The 18014-nt window shown below is 40.5% G+C and overlaps 1 protein-coding gene across 1 annotated transcript; it reads right to left on the bottom strand.

The window, feature by feature from the left end:
• Window positions 1-4826: 4826 nt before the first annotated feature.
• On the bottom strand, window positions 4827-5255 carry LOC149474305 (small ubiquitin-related modifier 2). Its single transcript, XM_089664532.1, has one exon. The coding sequence runs from the start codon at window positions 5239-5241 to the stop codon at window positions 4954-4956; it is 288 nt and encodes a 95-aa protein (XP_089520658.1). The 5' UTR covers window positions 5242-5255; the 3' UTR covers window positions 4827-4953.
• Between the last annotated feature and the right edge of the window lie 12759 nt (window positions 5256-18014).

Genomic DNA, 18014 nt, shown 5'->3' on the forward strand with positions numbered 1-18014 from the left:
AGAGGGAGGGTAAAGTTATTGTGGTCCTTTCGTAGAATGACAACATTTCCTCTCAACAAACACAGAAAGATGAGTGGGCATTGCCGCCCTGGGACAGGTAGTATGCTAATGTAAAAAATCACCAGCTGAAAATATTGGGAAAAAAGCCTGAGAAAAAAAAGAAAGCACCCACCGCTGCTAAGGACTGCAATACATTAAATGTTTGTTCTTGTGTTTAAATATGTTTTAAAATAATAATTTAATTTCAAAAGTTGTTTTCAGCTTTACTAATTTATTAAAATAGTATCGGGTAATACTGCCATGATGGTTCTTATTCAGATAGTTCCTGTCATGGGACCTCTGCTTCAGACAAATCTTAAATTTTCAACTGCTACTTTTGCTCCTGCTTGAAGACTCTCAAAAATAGAGTTAGGACTTCAGTATTCAAAGGAGCCTTGGCGAGGCACTGCAGCACTCACATATATTTGCAAATGTGTGCAACTAAACCCTCTGTTTTTAATGTGAATTGTTTTACATCATCGTTTTTTTTGTAGGCAAGCTAGTTGGTGTGTTGGGGCTTTTTGTTTGTTTGTGAAGGGCAAAGACCTTTTATATGCACATTACTGCAAAGGTTAGTTATAAATTGGGGTTGGTTGTCATCTTGTTGTATAGTTTGCTTGCTGATTTGGTATGGGACTACATTGGATGCCTTCAGCCTTCTCAAATGTAGAGTTAGGACCACAATATACAGAGGAGCCTTGACAAGGCACCGCTGCCTCTATATATATTTTCAAATGTGTGCAACTAAACCCTCTGTTTTTAATGTGAATTGTTAGACAGGCTCAATTTGTTTTTTGAGGGCTGGCTGGTAAGTGGTCTGGGAAATTGTTTTGTTTGTTTGTGATTTGTCACCATGCACAGAGACTACAGGCGGTGCCAACACACATTGTTGAGACATGGTCCAGCAACATCACTTTTGGAAAGCCTGTCCAAAGCAATGATAGGTAGACAGTGCTGCAGCACATCATGTAAATAAAAAAATGCTAAAAGAGGCTGGAGGATATCAGCTGCACTAAGATACAGCAAATGATAAATAAGATTTAAATAGTATACAAGTAAAAATGGCCTTTGCAGTGTTTAGGCAAAGTAATTCAGTTTGGGTCTAGATCAACTTTAAAGTGTCCCTAAAAGCACCATGTTAATACAGCATGCATTACTACACAACTGGAGAATATTCAATTTTATATTAGCACATGTTTTTACTTTTAAGTAAATTTATATAGGAGAAAATAGCCCCCTAGATGGGACTTTAAAGCCATCACCAAAATATGTAAAAGTTACATCAATCTTTATTGAACATAGATGAATAATAGCCATAAAACACTGAATAGGTGATAATATGGTAAATACCTTACAGAATTATATCGACATAACAGAGTTCCTAAATGGCATCCAACACATTTTAAGAATAAGTTTACTCCTTCTTCAGGGTCTAGACTCTGTGCATGAGACATATGGCCTCTAAAGACTGAAGCATATGTATTTTAGTCATATAATAATTATATTTGACAGTTGTAAACAATATTAGTGATATTGTGTTTTTGACAACTGTACAATAATATTGTTTACAACTGTCAAATATAATTATTATATGACTGCAATACATATGTTTCATTCTTTATGTGCCATATGTCTCATGCCCCTAAAGAAGGAGTAAACTTACTCTGGAACGCATTGGATGCTATTTAGGAATTCTGTTATATCAACATAATTCTGTATGGTACTACTGTATTTATTTACCATATTACCACCTATTCAATGTTTTGTGGCTTTTATTCATCTATGTCCAATAAAGCTTGATGTAACTTTTACATATTTTGGTGATGCCTTTAAAGTCCCATCTAGGGGGCTGTTATCTCCTATATAAATTTGCACCTTAGGGATGTTGGCATCTATTAGATATACCTCAGGTTCACTTTTTATATATATTACTTTTAAGCAAAAGTATTCTTAAGTTTACTCTGTGCACCCCTTATGAAGTCTCTTTTCCTTTAAAGTGGTTGTAAACCTCTGACATGAAATATGAACAATGCATATTCCTTTCAATCCAGAGCACCATGGTGTCAATACAAGGGACACATTGTATAATAAAGAAGGAATTGAATTTGTTATTTTTTAAATTATTTTGGGTTGACACTTTAAGCTTTCTTCTTACAATTCCCTTTCATAGAACTTTTGCCAAACTGCAGCAGGTGACCCAATTAACATGTCAATCTCACTTTCCCTCTTTCCATCACTTAAGAGATCCCATGGTACCTAATCTTCGCCGAAGGTCACATTTCCGTACGACACAAAAAACCATTGAAATACACTTTTATATTATGCCCTGAGATTACAAGAAACAGGCTCCATACTTTTATAAACTGATCATTACTTAGAAGGGTGGGCATTACACAACACTAGCAGCTTTCACCCTGTACTAAAATTTTTTCAACTCCCTTTAATACTATCAAATTAGAGCGAAAAAATAATATATTGGTGCTGCCTTCAGAACATACACAGTAATGCAGCATGTAAAAAAAATGGATTTTACTGCTATACATTGAATACAAAAAAAGAATATACCATTTTCGACCTAAGGGTGAATGCACCTTGAAAAGAACTTACCATATGAAAGAAGATTTTTCAAGCTTTTTAAATTTAAGCTCTTAAAAAGTAACCATGGCAACTAGTAACTTAAAGGAGTTTTCACCAGCCTGCTGAAGAATGCACGGTATATTCAACACCAGGTCCATGTCTAAGGTACAAACACTTTGAATACCTGACATGTTCTAGCCTCTTCATAATTGTAATGCATTTTGGTCAGAATTATCTCCTTTCTGCCTGCATTTAAAAAAAAGAATAAACAGACTTGATATTTGTATCTAAGTTAATGTAATCCTAAAGAGCAGGTATAATAATATAACAGCTATTGGTATATGTAATAAACGTTTTACAGGCATAAAAAAAATAATGGTTATGGATATGAATACTAAAGCCAGCCATACACCAGTAGAATTTAATTTGAAAATTTTAATTTTAGGAATGTTTGTTTGATCTTCTAATCCTTTGTTGAGGCAAATCAATGTTTGATTTTGACCACAGTGATGAGAAAATGCGAAAGAGCAGGATGGAATTTTTTTTCTCTAATGAATAATTTTCTAACTGTATTTGGCTTTTGTTCAGTAAAATCCTTTCATTCTAATATCAAATGTTAAAAGCAAATTAAATTTTTAAGTACTTTTGAAACAACATTTGTCAAGACATCTAACTTTTGTACAAATGTTTGTACAAACATTAATTTGCAAATTTACTACTGTGTAGCCAGCTTAAGGCTCCATGTACACGAGCCTACCCTGACCGCCAGCCACGGGAAAACACAAATCGCAGCAAAACGCGGCAACCGCGGTACTGTGATTTTGCCACGGTTATGCTGCATTTTGCGGTTTCCCGAGGTCAGCGGTCAATATGTTCCTATCTTGAACATATTTTATCTTTTATGGAGTTGGGTTTATCTCCTAGATTGTAAGCTCAAAAGAGCAGGGCCCTCAATCCCCTCATGTTTTGCATTGTATTGGTATTGTTCTGTCACATGTTCTGTCCCCTTTGTAATGTACAGCGCTGAGCAAACTATTGGCACTTTATAAATACTGTATAATAATAATAATAATGAGCTTTAGCAAAACAATGCCAAAAGCTCCTAAACTCGAGTTTAGGAGCTGCTCCTGTACATGAAGCCTAGGACATTACATTTTAAAGAAGAATTGCCACCTAAACTGGAAGTTTAAAATTGTATCATAAAAGTCCCAGTAAAAGTTAAGCTGTGTAAAATAGTTACAGTACTGTATATTGTAATAAAAAAGATCCTTTCCTATTTGTTTTTAATAATTGCAAACTAACAAGTCCCTACTGCATTTTCCTGTGCTGTTAGTCTAATGCTTGGAACCTGCCCAGAAGGGAAGACAGGAGAATGAGCAGAGAAGACCACATCATGGTGTTACTGCTTGCCAGGTCTTCTCAGCCAACATAAGTGGCCACACCAAATGCTCTTTTGAAAGCATAGTCACAAAATCGCACAGATACACTCCATAATGTGGAGAAAAAGCCTTCCCGGAAGAGTGGAAGCTGTTGTGACTTCAAAAGGGAGTCAGGAATCCATATTAATGTCCATGGTCTTGGAATGGCATGTCCAATAAGATGTGATGGTCAAGTGTCCACAAATGTTTAGTTATATGGTGTATAGTATAAGACAGTTTTACATTAACTGGTAAATCTAATATATATATATATATATATATTGTGACAGGATGAACGGCGAGGTGATAGAGGGACGCTATGTGTCACCTCGCATATGCTCATACCTGACCGTTTAGGTGGAGTCCACTCCGGGTTTTCGAGGCAGCAGTTAAGCAGGTGGGTCCGGACCAGAGTTTGGGCTCCACTGATGACCACCAACAGGTGGTATAAAAAGGGCAGGGCTGGAGCAAGGAGTTGCTCGTGGCCTGGGACTCAGAGAGGTGTTCTGAGAGAGCTGTGTGTATGGACTATACCTGCAAGAAAAGGTTTGCTGTTACTTTGTTTTGGTGACAGGGAGAAGCCCTTCACCTTTGAGAGAGGAATCATCTTTTGTTTAGTTAGTGCCTGGATGGCAAGGGTTTATTTTCATGTTCTGTTTATTTTCTGCAAACCTTTTAAATAAAGCTGACAACCAGTCAGATTTTGATGAAAGCCTGCTGTGCGGTCTACCTTTGTCCCAGGGAAGGAGATCCCCCACCTGAGCTAACCCCACATATGGTGGAGGATGCGGGCAATGGGAAAAACATTCCCTAAAATAACACATCCATCCTAAATGTATGTACAGTATGGGAATAGGGATGGAGATGAACATGTTCAAGTGGAGGCAGTGGGGGAGCAGCTGGGTATTTAGAGCTTGTTCTAGAACTTTCCTCCCGTCTGCTGCTGGAACACATCAATTGTATCTTCATCCTCCATCTCCAACTGTGCTGGTGTGTCCGTCTCATTAATTGGCTGACCATCAAATCGGAATCGAATCTGCCTCATTGACAAACCCTGACGTTCACAATAAGCCTTCATAAGCTTGTTAAGCGGTGTATGTCTTTTGATTTTGAATTGCACCACGGATCCATCTTGACCAGCCACTTTCAGGTTGATGTGATCATTGTTCTCGGTCTTAACACCTTCCTTTGGCTTGTCGTCTGCCATGGTAGCTCCTGAACCGGTATGTACTGCAGCATGTCAGAAACGCATGGAAAAGCAAATGTGTGTGATTGCCATTGATGAAAAGCCAGTAACTGCTCTGCTAGACTCGGGTAGTGTTGTGACCTTAGTTAAAGGTGATTTGGTAAACCCTGCCAGCTTACACCCTAGCACGATTGGGGTTATTTGTATTCATGGTGATACACGTAATTACCAGACTGCTCTGGTGGAGATTGGTACTCCCTGGGGCCCTGTGACCCATTCTGTGGGGGTGGTGCCCTCTCTGCTTCATGAAGCCATAGTGGGGAGAGATTTTCCCCATTTCTGGAAGTTATGGGATAAGGAGGGGAGTCAGGAGGACCGAGCTCCCCCTGCTGGGGAAACACTGAAAACTCCTGAACTCACTCCTGACCCCTTTGACGGCAAGGTGGAAGGGGAAACTGTTGGTGTGTCCGAGGAAGGCGTAGATCTTTTCCCTTTCTCTGTAATGGCTGGGGAGCAGGAGGAGTTGGATCCAACCCCAGACATTGAGGATATAGAACAAGAGATGATCGCTGGCTCTAGTGAGAGTGGACAGAATGTAGTGCCTGACCTAGAGGTCAGAAAAGAGGATTTTTGTACGGAACAACTGAAAGATTCCACACTTAATAGAGCCCGTGAAAACATTAAAATGATTGACGGGGAACCAGTGGAAAATGATGTAGCGGTGTCTTTTCCCTACATGGCTCTTAACAATAACTTGCTGTATCAAGTGGTAAAGCAGGGGGAGGAGGTGGTAGAACAGTTAGTGGTCCCCAAACCCTTTCGCCGGATGGTACTGGATTTAGCCCATGGGCATATAATGGGTGGACACCTGGGTGTAGAGAAAACAAAGGAGAGAATAACCCAGAGATTCTTTTGGCCAGGCTTACATGGAGACGTCAAAGCGCATTGTGAGTCATGTCCGGAATGTCAATATTCTGCGCCCTCACCCCATTTTCGCAGTCCGCTAGTACCTCTACCCATAATTGAAGTACCGTTTGAAAGAGTGGGCATGGACCTAGTGGGTCCAGTAGTAAAGTCTGCCCAGGGCCATCAGCACATACTGGTTATACTTGACTATGCCACCCGGTATCCTGAAGCCATCCCCTTGCGTAATACCTCCGCTAAAAATATCGCCAAAGAGCTTGTCCGGGTGTTTAGTCGTGTAGGTATCCCAAAGGAGATATTAACGGATCAGGGCACGCCATTTATGTCTAGAGTTATGAAAGAGTTATGCAAATTGTTCAAAATCTCCCATCTCCGTACCTCGGTCTACCACCCCCAAACCGATGGGCTTGTGGAAAGGTTTAACAAGACCCTTAAGAATATGTTAAAAAAGGTGGTGGACAAAGATGGGAGAAATTGGGATTTTTTGCTACCATATCTCATGTTTGCTATACGAGAAGTACCTCAGGCATCTACAGGATATTCACCTTTTGAATTACTGTATGGTAGACATCCCAGGGGATTGCTAGATGTCGCAAAAGAAACCTGGGAGGGAGAGACCACGCCCTATAGAAGTGTCATCGAGCATATCTCACAGATGCAGGATAGAATCGCAGCTGTCATGCCACTTGTTCGGGAACACATGGAGCAAGCCCAGGAGGTCCAGAGAAGGGTTTATAACCGGGGTGCCAGGATCCGTACCTTCAACCCGGGGGATAGAGTGCTGGTGCTAGTCCCCACCGTGGAAAGTAAATTCCTCGCAAAGTGGCAAGGTCCCTTTGAAATTAGGGAGAAAGTGGGGGAAGTAAATTATAAAGTTTACCAGCCAGGAAAAAGGAAACCCGAACAGATCTATCATGTGAATCTCTTAAAACCTTGGAAAGACAGGGAAAGTTTGTTGGCAGTACCAAGACCCCAAAAGGACGTGGTTCCCGTGGCCCCTCAGGTACCTATAACGGAAACCTTGTCAGTAGCCCAACAAAATGATGTTAAGGAGTTTGTGAGGAAAAATGGAGATTTCTTCTCCCACCTACCTGGACTGACGACTGTCATACAGCATGACATAGTTACCCAGCCCGGGGTCCGCGTAAATGTCAAGCCCTATAGAATACCCGAGGCCAGGCGGGAAGCGGTGGCAAAGGAAATAAAGGACATGTTAGAGTTGGGAGTGATTGAGGAATCTCACAGTGAGTGGTCGAGTCCCATAGTGTTGGTCCCAAAACCAGATGGAACAATTCGTTTCTGTAATGATTTCAGGAAACTGAACAGTGTGTCCAAGTTTGATGCGTACCCGATGCCTCGGGTGGATGAGCTCATTGACAGGTTGGGAACGGCTCGGTACATAACCACCTTAGATCTGACCAAAGGCTATTGGCAGATTCCTTTAACGGAAGCTGCAAAAGAAAAGACAGCATTCTCCACCCCCGAGGGGTCCTTTCAGTATAAGCGGATGCCGTTTGGTTTGCATGGGGCTCCTGCATCATTCCAAAGGATGATGGACAAGACGTTGAGACCACATCGCCAATATGCAGCTGCCTACTTGGACGATGTTGTCATCCACAGTCCCGACTGGGAATCTCATTTGTCCCTCTTGCAAGCGGTCGTAGATTCGCTGCGGGAAGCAGGTCTTACCGCCAACCCCAGAAAGTGTGCCATTGGCTTAGAGGAGGCCAAATATCTTGGCTACATCATTGGTCGAGGTCTCATTAGGCCTCAGATCAATAAAATTGAGGCAATTCAAAAGTGGCCCCAACCTGTAAATAAAAAACAAGTCCGGGCATTTCTTGGAATCACGGGGTACTACAGGCGGTTTATCCCCAATTTTGCCACCATTGCAGCCCCACTCACAGATCTGACAAAAGGTAGGGGGTCAGTCATGATTAAGTGGAATCCTGAGGCGGAGACCGCATTTCAAAGGCTGAAACAAGCTCTCTGTGCTCAACCTGTGCTTGTGACTCCAGATTTCTCAACAGAGTTTGTGGTACAGACTGATGCCTCTGATGTGGGACTAGGTGCTGTCCTGTCCCAAATCAGAGATGGGGAGGAGCACCCTGTGGTCTTCCTAAGTAGAAAGCTCAACAAACATGAGAGAAACTATGCCATTGTGGAGAAGGAATGTTTGGCCATCAAATGGGCCTTGGAGGCCCTGAAATATTACCTGTTAGGAAGACCGTTCAAGTTGGTTACTGATCATGCCCCGCTCAAATGGATGTGTGATAATAAGGAGAAAAACAGTCGAGTGACAAGGTGGTTTCTCGCGCTACAAGTGTTCAAATTCACACTGGAACACAGAGCGGGGAAGCTGCAGAGTAATGTAGATGCCCTCTCCCGGGTCCATTGTCTGGTTGGGACAGTTGCTCAGCCGCAGGGGCTTGAGCAGAGGGGGGGGATATGTGACAGGATGAACGGCGAGGTGATAGAGGGACGCTATGTGTCACCTCGCATATGCTCATACCTGACCGTTTAGGTGGAGTCCACTCCGGGTTTTCGAGGCAGCAGTTAAGCAGGTGGGTCCGGACCAGAGTTTGGGCTCCACTGATGACCACCAACAGGTGGTATAAAAAGGGCAGGGCTGGAGCAAGGAGTTGCTCGTGGCCTGGGACTCAGAGAGGTGTTCTGAGAGAGCTGTGTGTATGGACTATACCTGCAAGAAAAGGTTTGCTGTTACTTTGTTTTGGTGACAGGGAGAAGCCCTTCACCTTTGAGAGAGGAATCATCTTTTGTTTAGTTAGTGCCTGGATGGCAAGGGTTTATTTTCATGTTCTGTTTATTTTCTGCAAACCTTTTAAATAAAGCTGACAACCAGTCAGATTTTGATGAAAGCCTGCTGTGCGGTCTACCTTTGTCCCAGGGAAGGAGATCCCCCACCTGAGCTAACCCCACAATATATATTTATTTTTTTTATTTTTTTTTTCAAAAAAACATTTAAATGTAAAGGGAAAGCTTGATTTGTTGTACCTTAATCCTACTTTCAATTACTTTAAATTGTCCACTCTTGACACTTTCATGAACTTCAAGTGCAGATTTTAATTCCTCTTCCACCCTCCTCCAATGTTTCACGAAAGAGACTGTCAAACAGTTTTTTTTAAATACAATACAATAAGCAATACATAATAATATTGTTACACATGTAATAAATAAATAATAGTAACATTCAGTCCCAATTTCATGAGAATAAAGTGCCCAGGTGTGAAATGCTTAGTGGTGAACTTCGTACAGAAATGACAGGTGCTGCACTGTGCTCAAACGGTACCCCACATGGATGTGCACTCACCGTCATCTGTGGACAACCTATCTCTAGGATGGTCTTATGCGCTTTGTTTGGGACTAGCCCAAAGTGTGGCGATATGGATGGCACCAATAATCCTTCCTGGGGACAATGTGATATGGTTGATGGTAACCGCCAAGATTATGACCAGTGTTGCTATTAGTAACAATATAGTTTCATAAGAGCTGTTTCAAAATTCCTCCTCTCCTCCCAGACAGTAAAGCAAGTATTTCTGAATCTCAAAACCAGGTGAAGTTGTGTTTCACTGTTTCATATATCTTCTGCTAATGAAGTCCCGATTGAACTTGTATGAGATGCTCTGAAGGGGATTGTTAGATGCACTAGAAACACTAACAAACCGAAGCTTAACTCCAACTAATACTGTATAAGCAATTACAGAAAACTGTTTTTTTTTCCTTTTGGGATAAAAGATTTCACATGAATAAAAAAAAGCTGATAATTGTAAGCACCCCTGTCAGTAGTAAATGGTTTGTCTCAACCATCTAACTGCTATATCAGCAGAACAGCTTGTTCTGTTGAAAAACAACAGTCTTACTGGCTGCATCACCGGGGTAAAATAAAAGAAGGAAAGCCTAAAAAAAGAAAACTAATGCAGCCATCAAAACTATCAATTGATAAGCTGCAATATAATAACTGTGTGGTTTTGGGTTTAATACCACTTTAAAGTGGTTGTAAAGATAGAAATTATTTTACCTTAACGCCGACGTAACACAAATATGCCGGGTCACATGACCGCTGTGATAGCCTTTGATTGGCTATCACAGTAGTCAGTCACTGTGAAGCCCAGCCCCCTTGTTTTTTTTTCTCTCTGTGAATGGAGGAGAGAGATACATTGTATCTCTCTAACTCTTGGCATAGTGGGAAACATTTTTGGTTAAAAATAAAAAAATATTAAAACAATAAAATAAAGAAAAAATACCTAGATCAAGGTTTGATCTAGTTCAGTGCCAGGGTAAGTGTTTGAGTCAAGGTCAGGGTCAAATTTCAGGATTTGTAAAAAAAAAAAAAAATTGGTGTCAGTGTGTTTTAGGTAAAAAAAAACAAAAACAAAATGCACACTATTGTTTCTGGGCTGTACTACGGGTACAGACAACAAATAACATACACCGCGGAGCCTGAGTATGGCGGCAAAGGAGAGCTCTATGTAGGAGCTCTCGGACGGAGCTCCGTGGTCTGACCTCCCCAGGTCCCCTGTGTACCTCCCGAGAAATGTGAAAAGCCTTGCGGCTTGGCTCTTACCCTGGCCCGACGGCTCCCCGGGACGAGAGGTAGAAGCTTGTGGGAGGAGAAGCGGAGAGCGGCTGGAGACTAGTGGGGAGAGGGTGCCCGGACGCTGGGAAGCCGGCGCGACCACGTGACCGGCCGCAAAGCACTCCTGGGAGATCAGGAAGCCGGCCGGCCGGCGTTCTGCGGTGGGAGAGCAGAGCGGACCTGTTGGCCGGAGACCGACTCATCCTCCCCCTATTCCCCCGAGACCCCCAGACATAAAGCAAGGCAAGAGGATACCCACTGAAGCCCTGGTCAACGGAAGATCCAAAGAGATCCTGGAGGGTCCCCCCCCCTCCGTGAACAAAGACCCTAGGCGACCTGAAGGTGAGAGCATTCAGCGCGGTCACAGGAAGAAACACACGAGGAGGGTGAGTGACTAAAGTTGAAACCTACTATACACTAATTGTGATGTATTACATGGTCCCCTAAAGGGAAGCAGGGGGTAATGAGAAAGGGGGGACCCCCGGTGACTGCAAAAAAGGGGGAAAAAGATATGTGGAAAGAACAGCCCAAAAAAGACCAGCCGGGGGACAGTGCAGAGACTTGTATATAAGAACTTTGATTCTCTCCCCTCCAAACCCATGAATTTATAAAAGAGGAACAAAGAATAAAAGCTATAGAGAAAATGAAAAATAAAAGTGTAAAAGGAAGTGGGCCTAAAGGGTCCCAGACTGGTACAATTAAAAAATATACCTCCCAAGGAAACGTAACCCCAGAAAGATCCCAGAATAGGATTGAAAGAGGAGAAGCAGATTTCAGCATGGAAAATAGCCCAAGAGTATCATTAGGCCTGGACACCAGCAATCAGCAATCATTAGGAAATATAGAGACGGAAAAAGACCTACAAATACCTAATAAAAAAGAAATGGCAGAAATGTTTAAAGAACTGGAGAAAACAATAAAACAAGAAATGGTAAATATCCGAAGTGATCTGGGACACCTGTTGGTGAGAGCGGAGGAAACGGAGGAGAAAGTTAAAAATCAGACCCAGGCTATCTCTGAGCTAGAAAAAGTGATAATTAACATAGGGAAAGCCCAAGAAAAACTGATATATAAAGCTGAGATACAAGAAAACAGAGACAGGAGGAGAAACGTTATGATACGAGGGGTCCCAGAGAACTCAAAGGGAGAAAACCTGCAAGAAGTGGTCTGTAAAATATTAAATACTATAACAGACAGCACCGAAATGGAAAGGACTAAAATAGAAGGAATTTTTAGAAAAGGAAACATCCAGAGATACCTGGGGAAAGAAAGGCCGAGAGACATTATAGTTAAATTTTATGAGTTTCGAGATAAAGAAAAAATTTGGAAGAAGATCAAGGGAAAATCAGTTATTAAGTATGAAGGAGGAGACATACAGATATATGCGGACTTGGCCCCAGAGACCCTGTGGAGAAGGAGATCTTTGAGACCCCTATTGGAAAGGTTGAAAGAACATAATGTGCAATATAGATGGGGGACTCCCGAATGTTTAATAGGATGGAAAAACGGGGTTACGGCGTACCTCAGGTTTCCAGAAGACTTGAAATATTTTTGTGACAGTTTAAAAATACAAAGAATGGAGATCCCAGGCTGGGAAGAAGTCCAATGGGAAATTAGAATGAAGAGAAAAGAGGACTGGCAACTTGTGGGGGGGAAGAGACCGGGGGCGGGGGGGGGGGGGGGGTGGAGAGGTGGTGGAGGAAAAATAAGGCTTTTTTTTTTTTTTCTTTTTTTCTTCCTCTACATTGGCCTGCCCTCACCCTATCGCCCATGTCTTATTGTACTGGAGATGAACCCAAGAGGGACTAGGGGAGCTATGGGGAGGTCAGACAAGGGGAAAGACGTCCATACCCAGAGTTTTTAGCCCAAGGATTAGATCAAAAGTGGAATTTATTTCCATAAATGATCAATAGGCAAATGATAGGCCTAAAAAGAGGGGGGAGGGGAGGGGGAGGGGGGGAGGTGGAAGGTTGGGGGGGTGGGTTGGTGGGGAGGGGGGGTATTTTTCCTGCACAATAAAAAAAGATATAAAAGCAAGTGAGAAGGGAGAAGGAGGGGAAGAGAAGATTTATGGAAGATGGAAGAGATTCAGTTTATAACATATAATGTAAATGGGTTGAACTCCCCTGGGAAAAGATTTAGATTGTTTAAAGAACTACACCATAGAGCAGCCTCAGTAGTATTTCTACAGGAGACACATTTTGAGATAGAATCGAACATTAGGCTGTGGTCTAGAAATCACCCAACATGGTATTATGCAGACTCCCCGGTTAAGAGAGCGAAGGGTGTTGCAATAGGTATGGCAAAGAATACTAGGTTTGAGCTGGAAGATAGAATGACAAACCCAGAGGGGAGATTCTTGTTCTTAAAGGGAAAGCTACAGGAGATCGAATGTACACTGGCCAATATTTACTGTCCTAATAAAAGCCCGGAGATATACCTGAAAAAAGTGCTGAGGAAGTTGATGGACTTTAAAAAAGGACGCCTGATCCTCGCAGGGGATTTTAATTTTTGGATGGAACCACAAAAGGACGCTACCTCCCATGTACAGAGAGAAGGAAGTAGGGCCCTGAAACTCTTGAAAAAAGAACTACATATAAGTCAATTGGTAGATGCCTGGAGAATTACACATATGCAGGATAGAGATTATACCTTTTTTTCAAACATGCATAAGAGGTACTCAAGATTAGACCACATATTTATAGAACATCAATTAATTGACCACCTAGTTCAAGTTGAAATAGAGACAATCTCTTTATCGGATCACGCCCCAGTTACAATGAAATTGGAATGGGGGAAGGAGAAAACAGGAGGGCTGGGATGGAAATTGAATGAGACATTATTAGTAGAAAAGGAAATAGCCCAGAAAGTAGGGGAAGAGATTGAACGGTATTTCAAGGAGAACGAGACAGGTGATGTGTCTATAGCTACAGTGTGGGAATCTCATAAGGCATATATAAGAGGAATATTGATAGCGATTGGGGCAAGAAAGAAAAAAGAAAGAAGAGAGAAAATGAGTGGGCTCTTAGAAGAAATAAGTATATTAGAACAACAACATAAGAATAGAATAATAAAAGAAATAGAGTTGAAGTTAAAAAAAAAGAAAGAAGAATTAGAAGGTGTAATGGAAGAGGAGAGGAGAAAAGTATATAATAGAGTCTTGAGTGAGAGATATAGATGGGGAGAAAGACCGGGAAAATATTTGATGAGGGCCCTGAGGAAAAAGAAAAATAGAAATTATATAGAAAAAATAAAAGATGTTAAGGGGAACCTGAAACACTCAAATAGAGAAATCACCAAAGTTTTTATGGAATATTATAGAGATCTGTATAACATAAATCCCCTGCGAGAAACAGAAAATATAGAAAGTGTGAAGAATCTAAAGAGAAAGAAATATCTAGAGATGGCTGGGTTATTAAAATTAAGCGAAGTCCAATTGAACTCCCTTGATGCAGATATCTCACAAGATGAAATAAAATTAGCCTTGAAGGGTACAGTGTCTGGGAAAAGTCCAGGACCAGATGGGTATACTGTGAGATATTATAAAAAATATAGTGAAATTTTAGTACCAAAACTTAGAAATTATATGAATGCATTAGGTGGAGAGATGGAAGTAAGAAAAGAATCGCTAGAAGCTCAAATGGTGCTTATTCAAAAAGAGGGAAAAGATGCTACAGTGTTTGAGCTATAGACCTATTTCATTATTAAACACTGACACTAAGCTATATGCAAAGGTCTTGGCAAATAGATTGAAAGAGCTAATGCCGGAATGGATACATGAGGACCAGGTGGGCTTTGTTCCCGGGAGGGAGGGTAGAGATAATGGGTTACGATCATTGATGTTGATCCAAAAAAGTAAAAAGGGAAAAGAACCGGTGGTGCTACTCTCTATAGACGCTGAAAAAGCGTTTGATAGAGTGAACTGGAGATTTATGATGGATACGCTGGAAGTCATGGGAATTGGGCCCAGGATGAGAGAGTGGATAGGAAAGTTGTACAGATACCCCTCTGCAGTTGTTGTGGTGAATGGGGAGAGGTCAGAACCCATCGAGATGTCAAACGGTACAAGACAGGGATGTCCACTGTCCCCACTGTTGTATGTTATATCATTAGAACCACTGCTGTCAACGATAAGGCTGAATAGAGATATAAAGGGAATCCAGATAGGGGACACAGAACACAAAGTCGCCGCTTTTGCTGACGACTTGTTGTTTTACGTAGGAAACCCCAGGATAACACTTCCAAACTTAATGAAGCTATTAAAGGAATATGGAGAATTGTCAAATTTAAAGATTAATCCAACAAAAACGGAGATTCTAAATATAAACATTTTAAAAAATGAAAAAGAAAAAATACAAAAGGAATTTCCCTTTAAATGGAAAGATAGAGATATAAAATACTTAGGAGTAAAACTCACAGCTTCATATAAACATCTATATAAATTAAACTATATTTCATTGATTAACGAGATTAGAGAGGAATTAAAGATATTGCAGGAGGGAATTCCGACATGGATAGGCCGTATAACCCTGGTAAAAATGATAATAGTACCAAAAATCATGTATAGATATCAAATGATACCAATTAAACTCCCAGAGATCTTTTTTAAGGTAATTAAGAAACTGATAACAAAATACATATGGAGGAATAAAAAACCAAGATTGTCATATGAGTTGTTGAGTAGGAGGAAAGAAAGAGGTGGTTTAGGGCTCCCAGACTTTAAAAGATATTACAAAGCTGTAATATTGGCAAGAACTATAGATTGGACACATAACTATAAAAAAAGTTGGGTGAGAATAGAGAATGAACTCAGTGGAACAAATTTGGGTAAGGTGATATGGGTACCAACACAGTATAGGGGTTTAAACGATAATGTAAATACATACACTTTGAATGTTTTAAAAATTTGGGATAATTTACACAAAAGTTTGAAATGGACTTTTAATTCAACACTGATTTCACTAAAAAACACGGAGTTTTTCCCCCCTGGTAGAGAAGAAATAGGTGGTAGGTGGTTTAAAAAGGAAGAGGTCCAAGTAAGAGATATTTTGGTGGGGGATAAAATAGGATCATTCGGGGAATTGAAAAAAAAAGAGGGTGAGATTTTTACTAAATTAGACGAGTGGAGGTATTTTCCATTGAGGAGTTTTGTTGGAAGTCTGCCAAAACCTTTAAGGACAAGAGACAATTGGAACTTGTTTGAAAAGGTTTTGGGAGTACAAGGTGATGGGAAGCACGGGATTGCCAAGGTATATAAAATACTCACTGAATTAGATACAAACACAAAGCCAACATATATAACAAAATGGGAAAATGATATGGGAAGCGTGATAGATGAGGAGAAGCAGAGGAGAATCTATAGATTAACCCACGAAAACATTTCTATGAGAGAAGTAGAGATGAACTATAAGTGTTTGACAAGATGGCACATTACACCAAACGTAGAAAATAAGATGTGTGTAGAGAGTTCACCGTGGTGTTGGAGGGGATGTGGTGAAATAGGCACAACATATCACATATGGTGGGGGTGCCCAAAAATTCAGGCATTCTGGAAGACAATAACCCATTTGATAAGAAAAATAACAGAAATAGACATTGGCCTAGACCCAGAAGCGTGTATTTTGCATAACATGGATATATCAGTTAATAAATATAAAAAATCAGGGATATGGTGCTACATAAATGCTGCAAAAGCTCTGATACCCAGGTTCTGGAGGCAAATAGAGGCGCCGAAGGAAGAAGACTGGATTGAAGGAGTTGAGCAGACTAAAAAGATGGAAAGGTTGTGTTATGCCCAGGAAGATAGGATGGAGACCTATAATAGGAAATGGGAGAACTGGGAAAAAGCTAAGTTATATATGAAATATAGGAAAGATTAAAGAAAATAATAGGAAAATTGTACTTGCTGAGATAAAATGATGCAGAGAAAAGGAAAAGTAGGAAGATGGGATTAGGGTGGGGGTGGAGGAGGGGGGGGGGATTTGGAATAGAGTAAATAAAGTGGAAACGTTGGATAATATAATGTATAGATATATATATATGTTTGTATATTATGATGATGAAATGTATTTAAAATGAAAATCAATAAATATTTAAATTATAAAAAAACAAAAAAAAACAAATAACATACACATATATGGTATCGCTGTGATCATCCAGAGCTGGAGAATTTATTTTGGGTTGTTCTTTGGTGGTAGGTTATGGTAGTAACAAGCAACACACAGCTAAATAAAAAAAAAATTTTTTTACTCTTTTGGGCCATTTTTCCTTTGGTAATAAAAAAAATCTGGAGATATCCATTATCATTTACCACCAAATGAAAGCCCAATTTGTCCTGAAAAAAACACAAGGTATAATTCACCTGGATGTACAAAGTAGTTGTGATGATATGTACGGTTTTACTAACACACGTCAACGTTGCAAAATTGTGCTTAGGCGTTAAGATTTGTTTTACCCTTAGGCATGAAGGGGTTAAAGGATAAGTTCACCTTTTTGACAAAAATAATAAATACACCTTTTTTGCAGTTACAAAAATGTGCATTTATTATTTTTGTCTGCAGGAGCCTGGAAAGTATTGCACCAGTGATCAGCAGATCACTGATGCCATGCAGGTCTCCTGCAGACCTGTCAGAATATCTGCTTTCTGTAAGGAATGTATGAGCCAGCAGATATTCTGACAGGAAGAATCAATGAACTATCATGGTGCTCCACAGCGCCGTGGAAGTTCATTGTAAACTACAAGCCAACAACTGCTAAGGCTGCAGGGACTTGCAGGCACTTATTCACAGAACTCTGTGAATGAGTGATGCGGACATGTTGGTGGAAATTTATGTCCTGTTTTTCTTTTGGTGGTATTTGATCACCTTTTTTTTTTGCACTATAGGCAAAAATTACTGACAATTTTGAAAAAAAAAACAATATTTTGACATTTTGCTATTAAACATGTCCAATAAAAAAATTTTAAAAATAAAATTTCGTCATACATTTAGGCCAAAATGTATTTTGCTACATGTCTCTGCTAAAAACAAATCCCAATACATGTAAATGAATTGGTTTATGTGAAAGTTATAGCATTTACAAATGATGGTATATACTGGAATTTTTATTTTTATTATACTAGTAGTGGCAGCGATCAGCAACTTATAACAGGACTGTGGGACTGCGGTGGGCATTCTGACACTTGGTGGGAACTGATTAACTGCCACTGACATCCCCAGTGACACTAATACAGTGATCAGTGCTAATAAAAAGCACAGACACTGTACTAATGGCA

This window comes from Staurois parvus, unplaced genomic scaffold (assembly GCF_062004578.1).
Source record: "Staurois parvus isolate SC_StPar_1 unplaced genomic scaffold, SC_StPar_1.0 ptg000006l, whole genome shotgun sequence".
Taxonomy (NCBI): domain Eukaryota; kingdom Metazoa; phylum Chordata; class Amphibia; order Anura; family Ranidae; genus Staurois; species Staurois parvus.

Coding starts and splice junctions, on each gene's coding strand:
- LOC149474305 (XM_089664532.1), bottom strand. CDS start 5,241: ATGGCAGACGACAAGCCAAAGGAAGGTGTTAAGACCGAGAACAATGAT.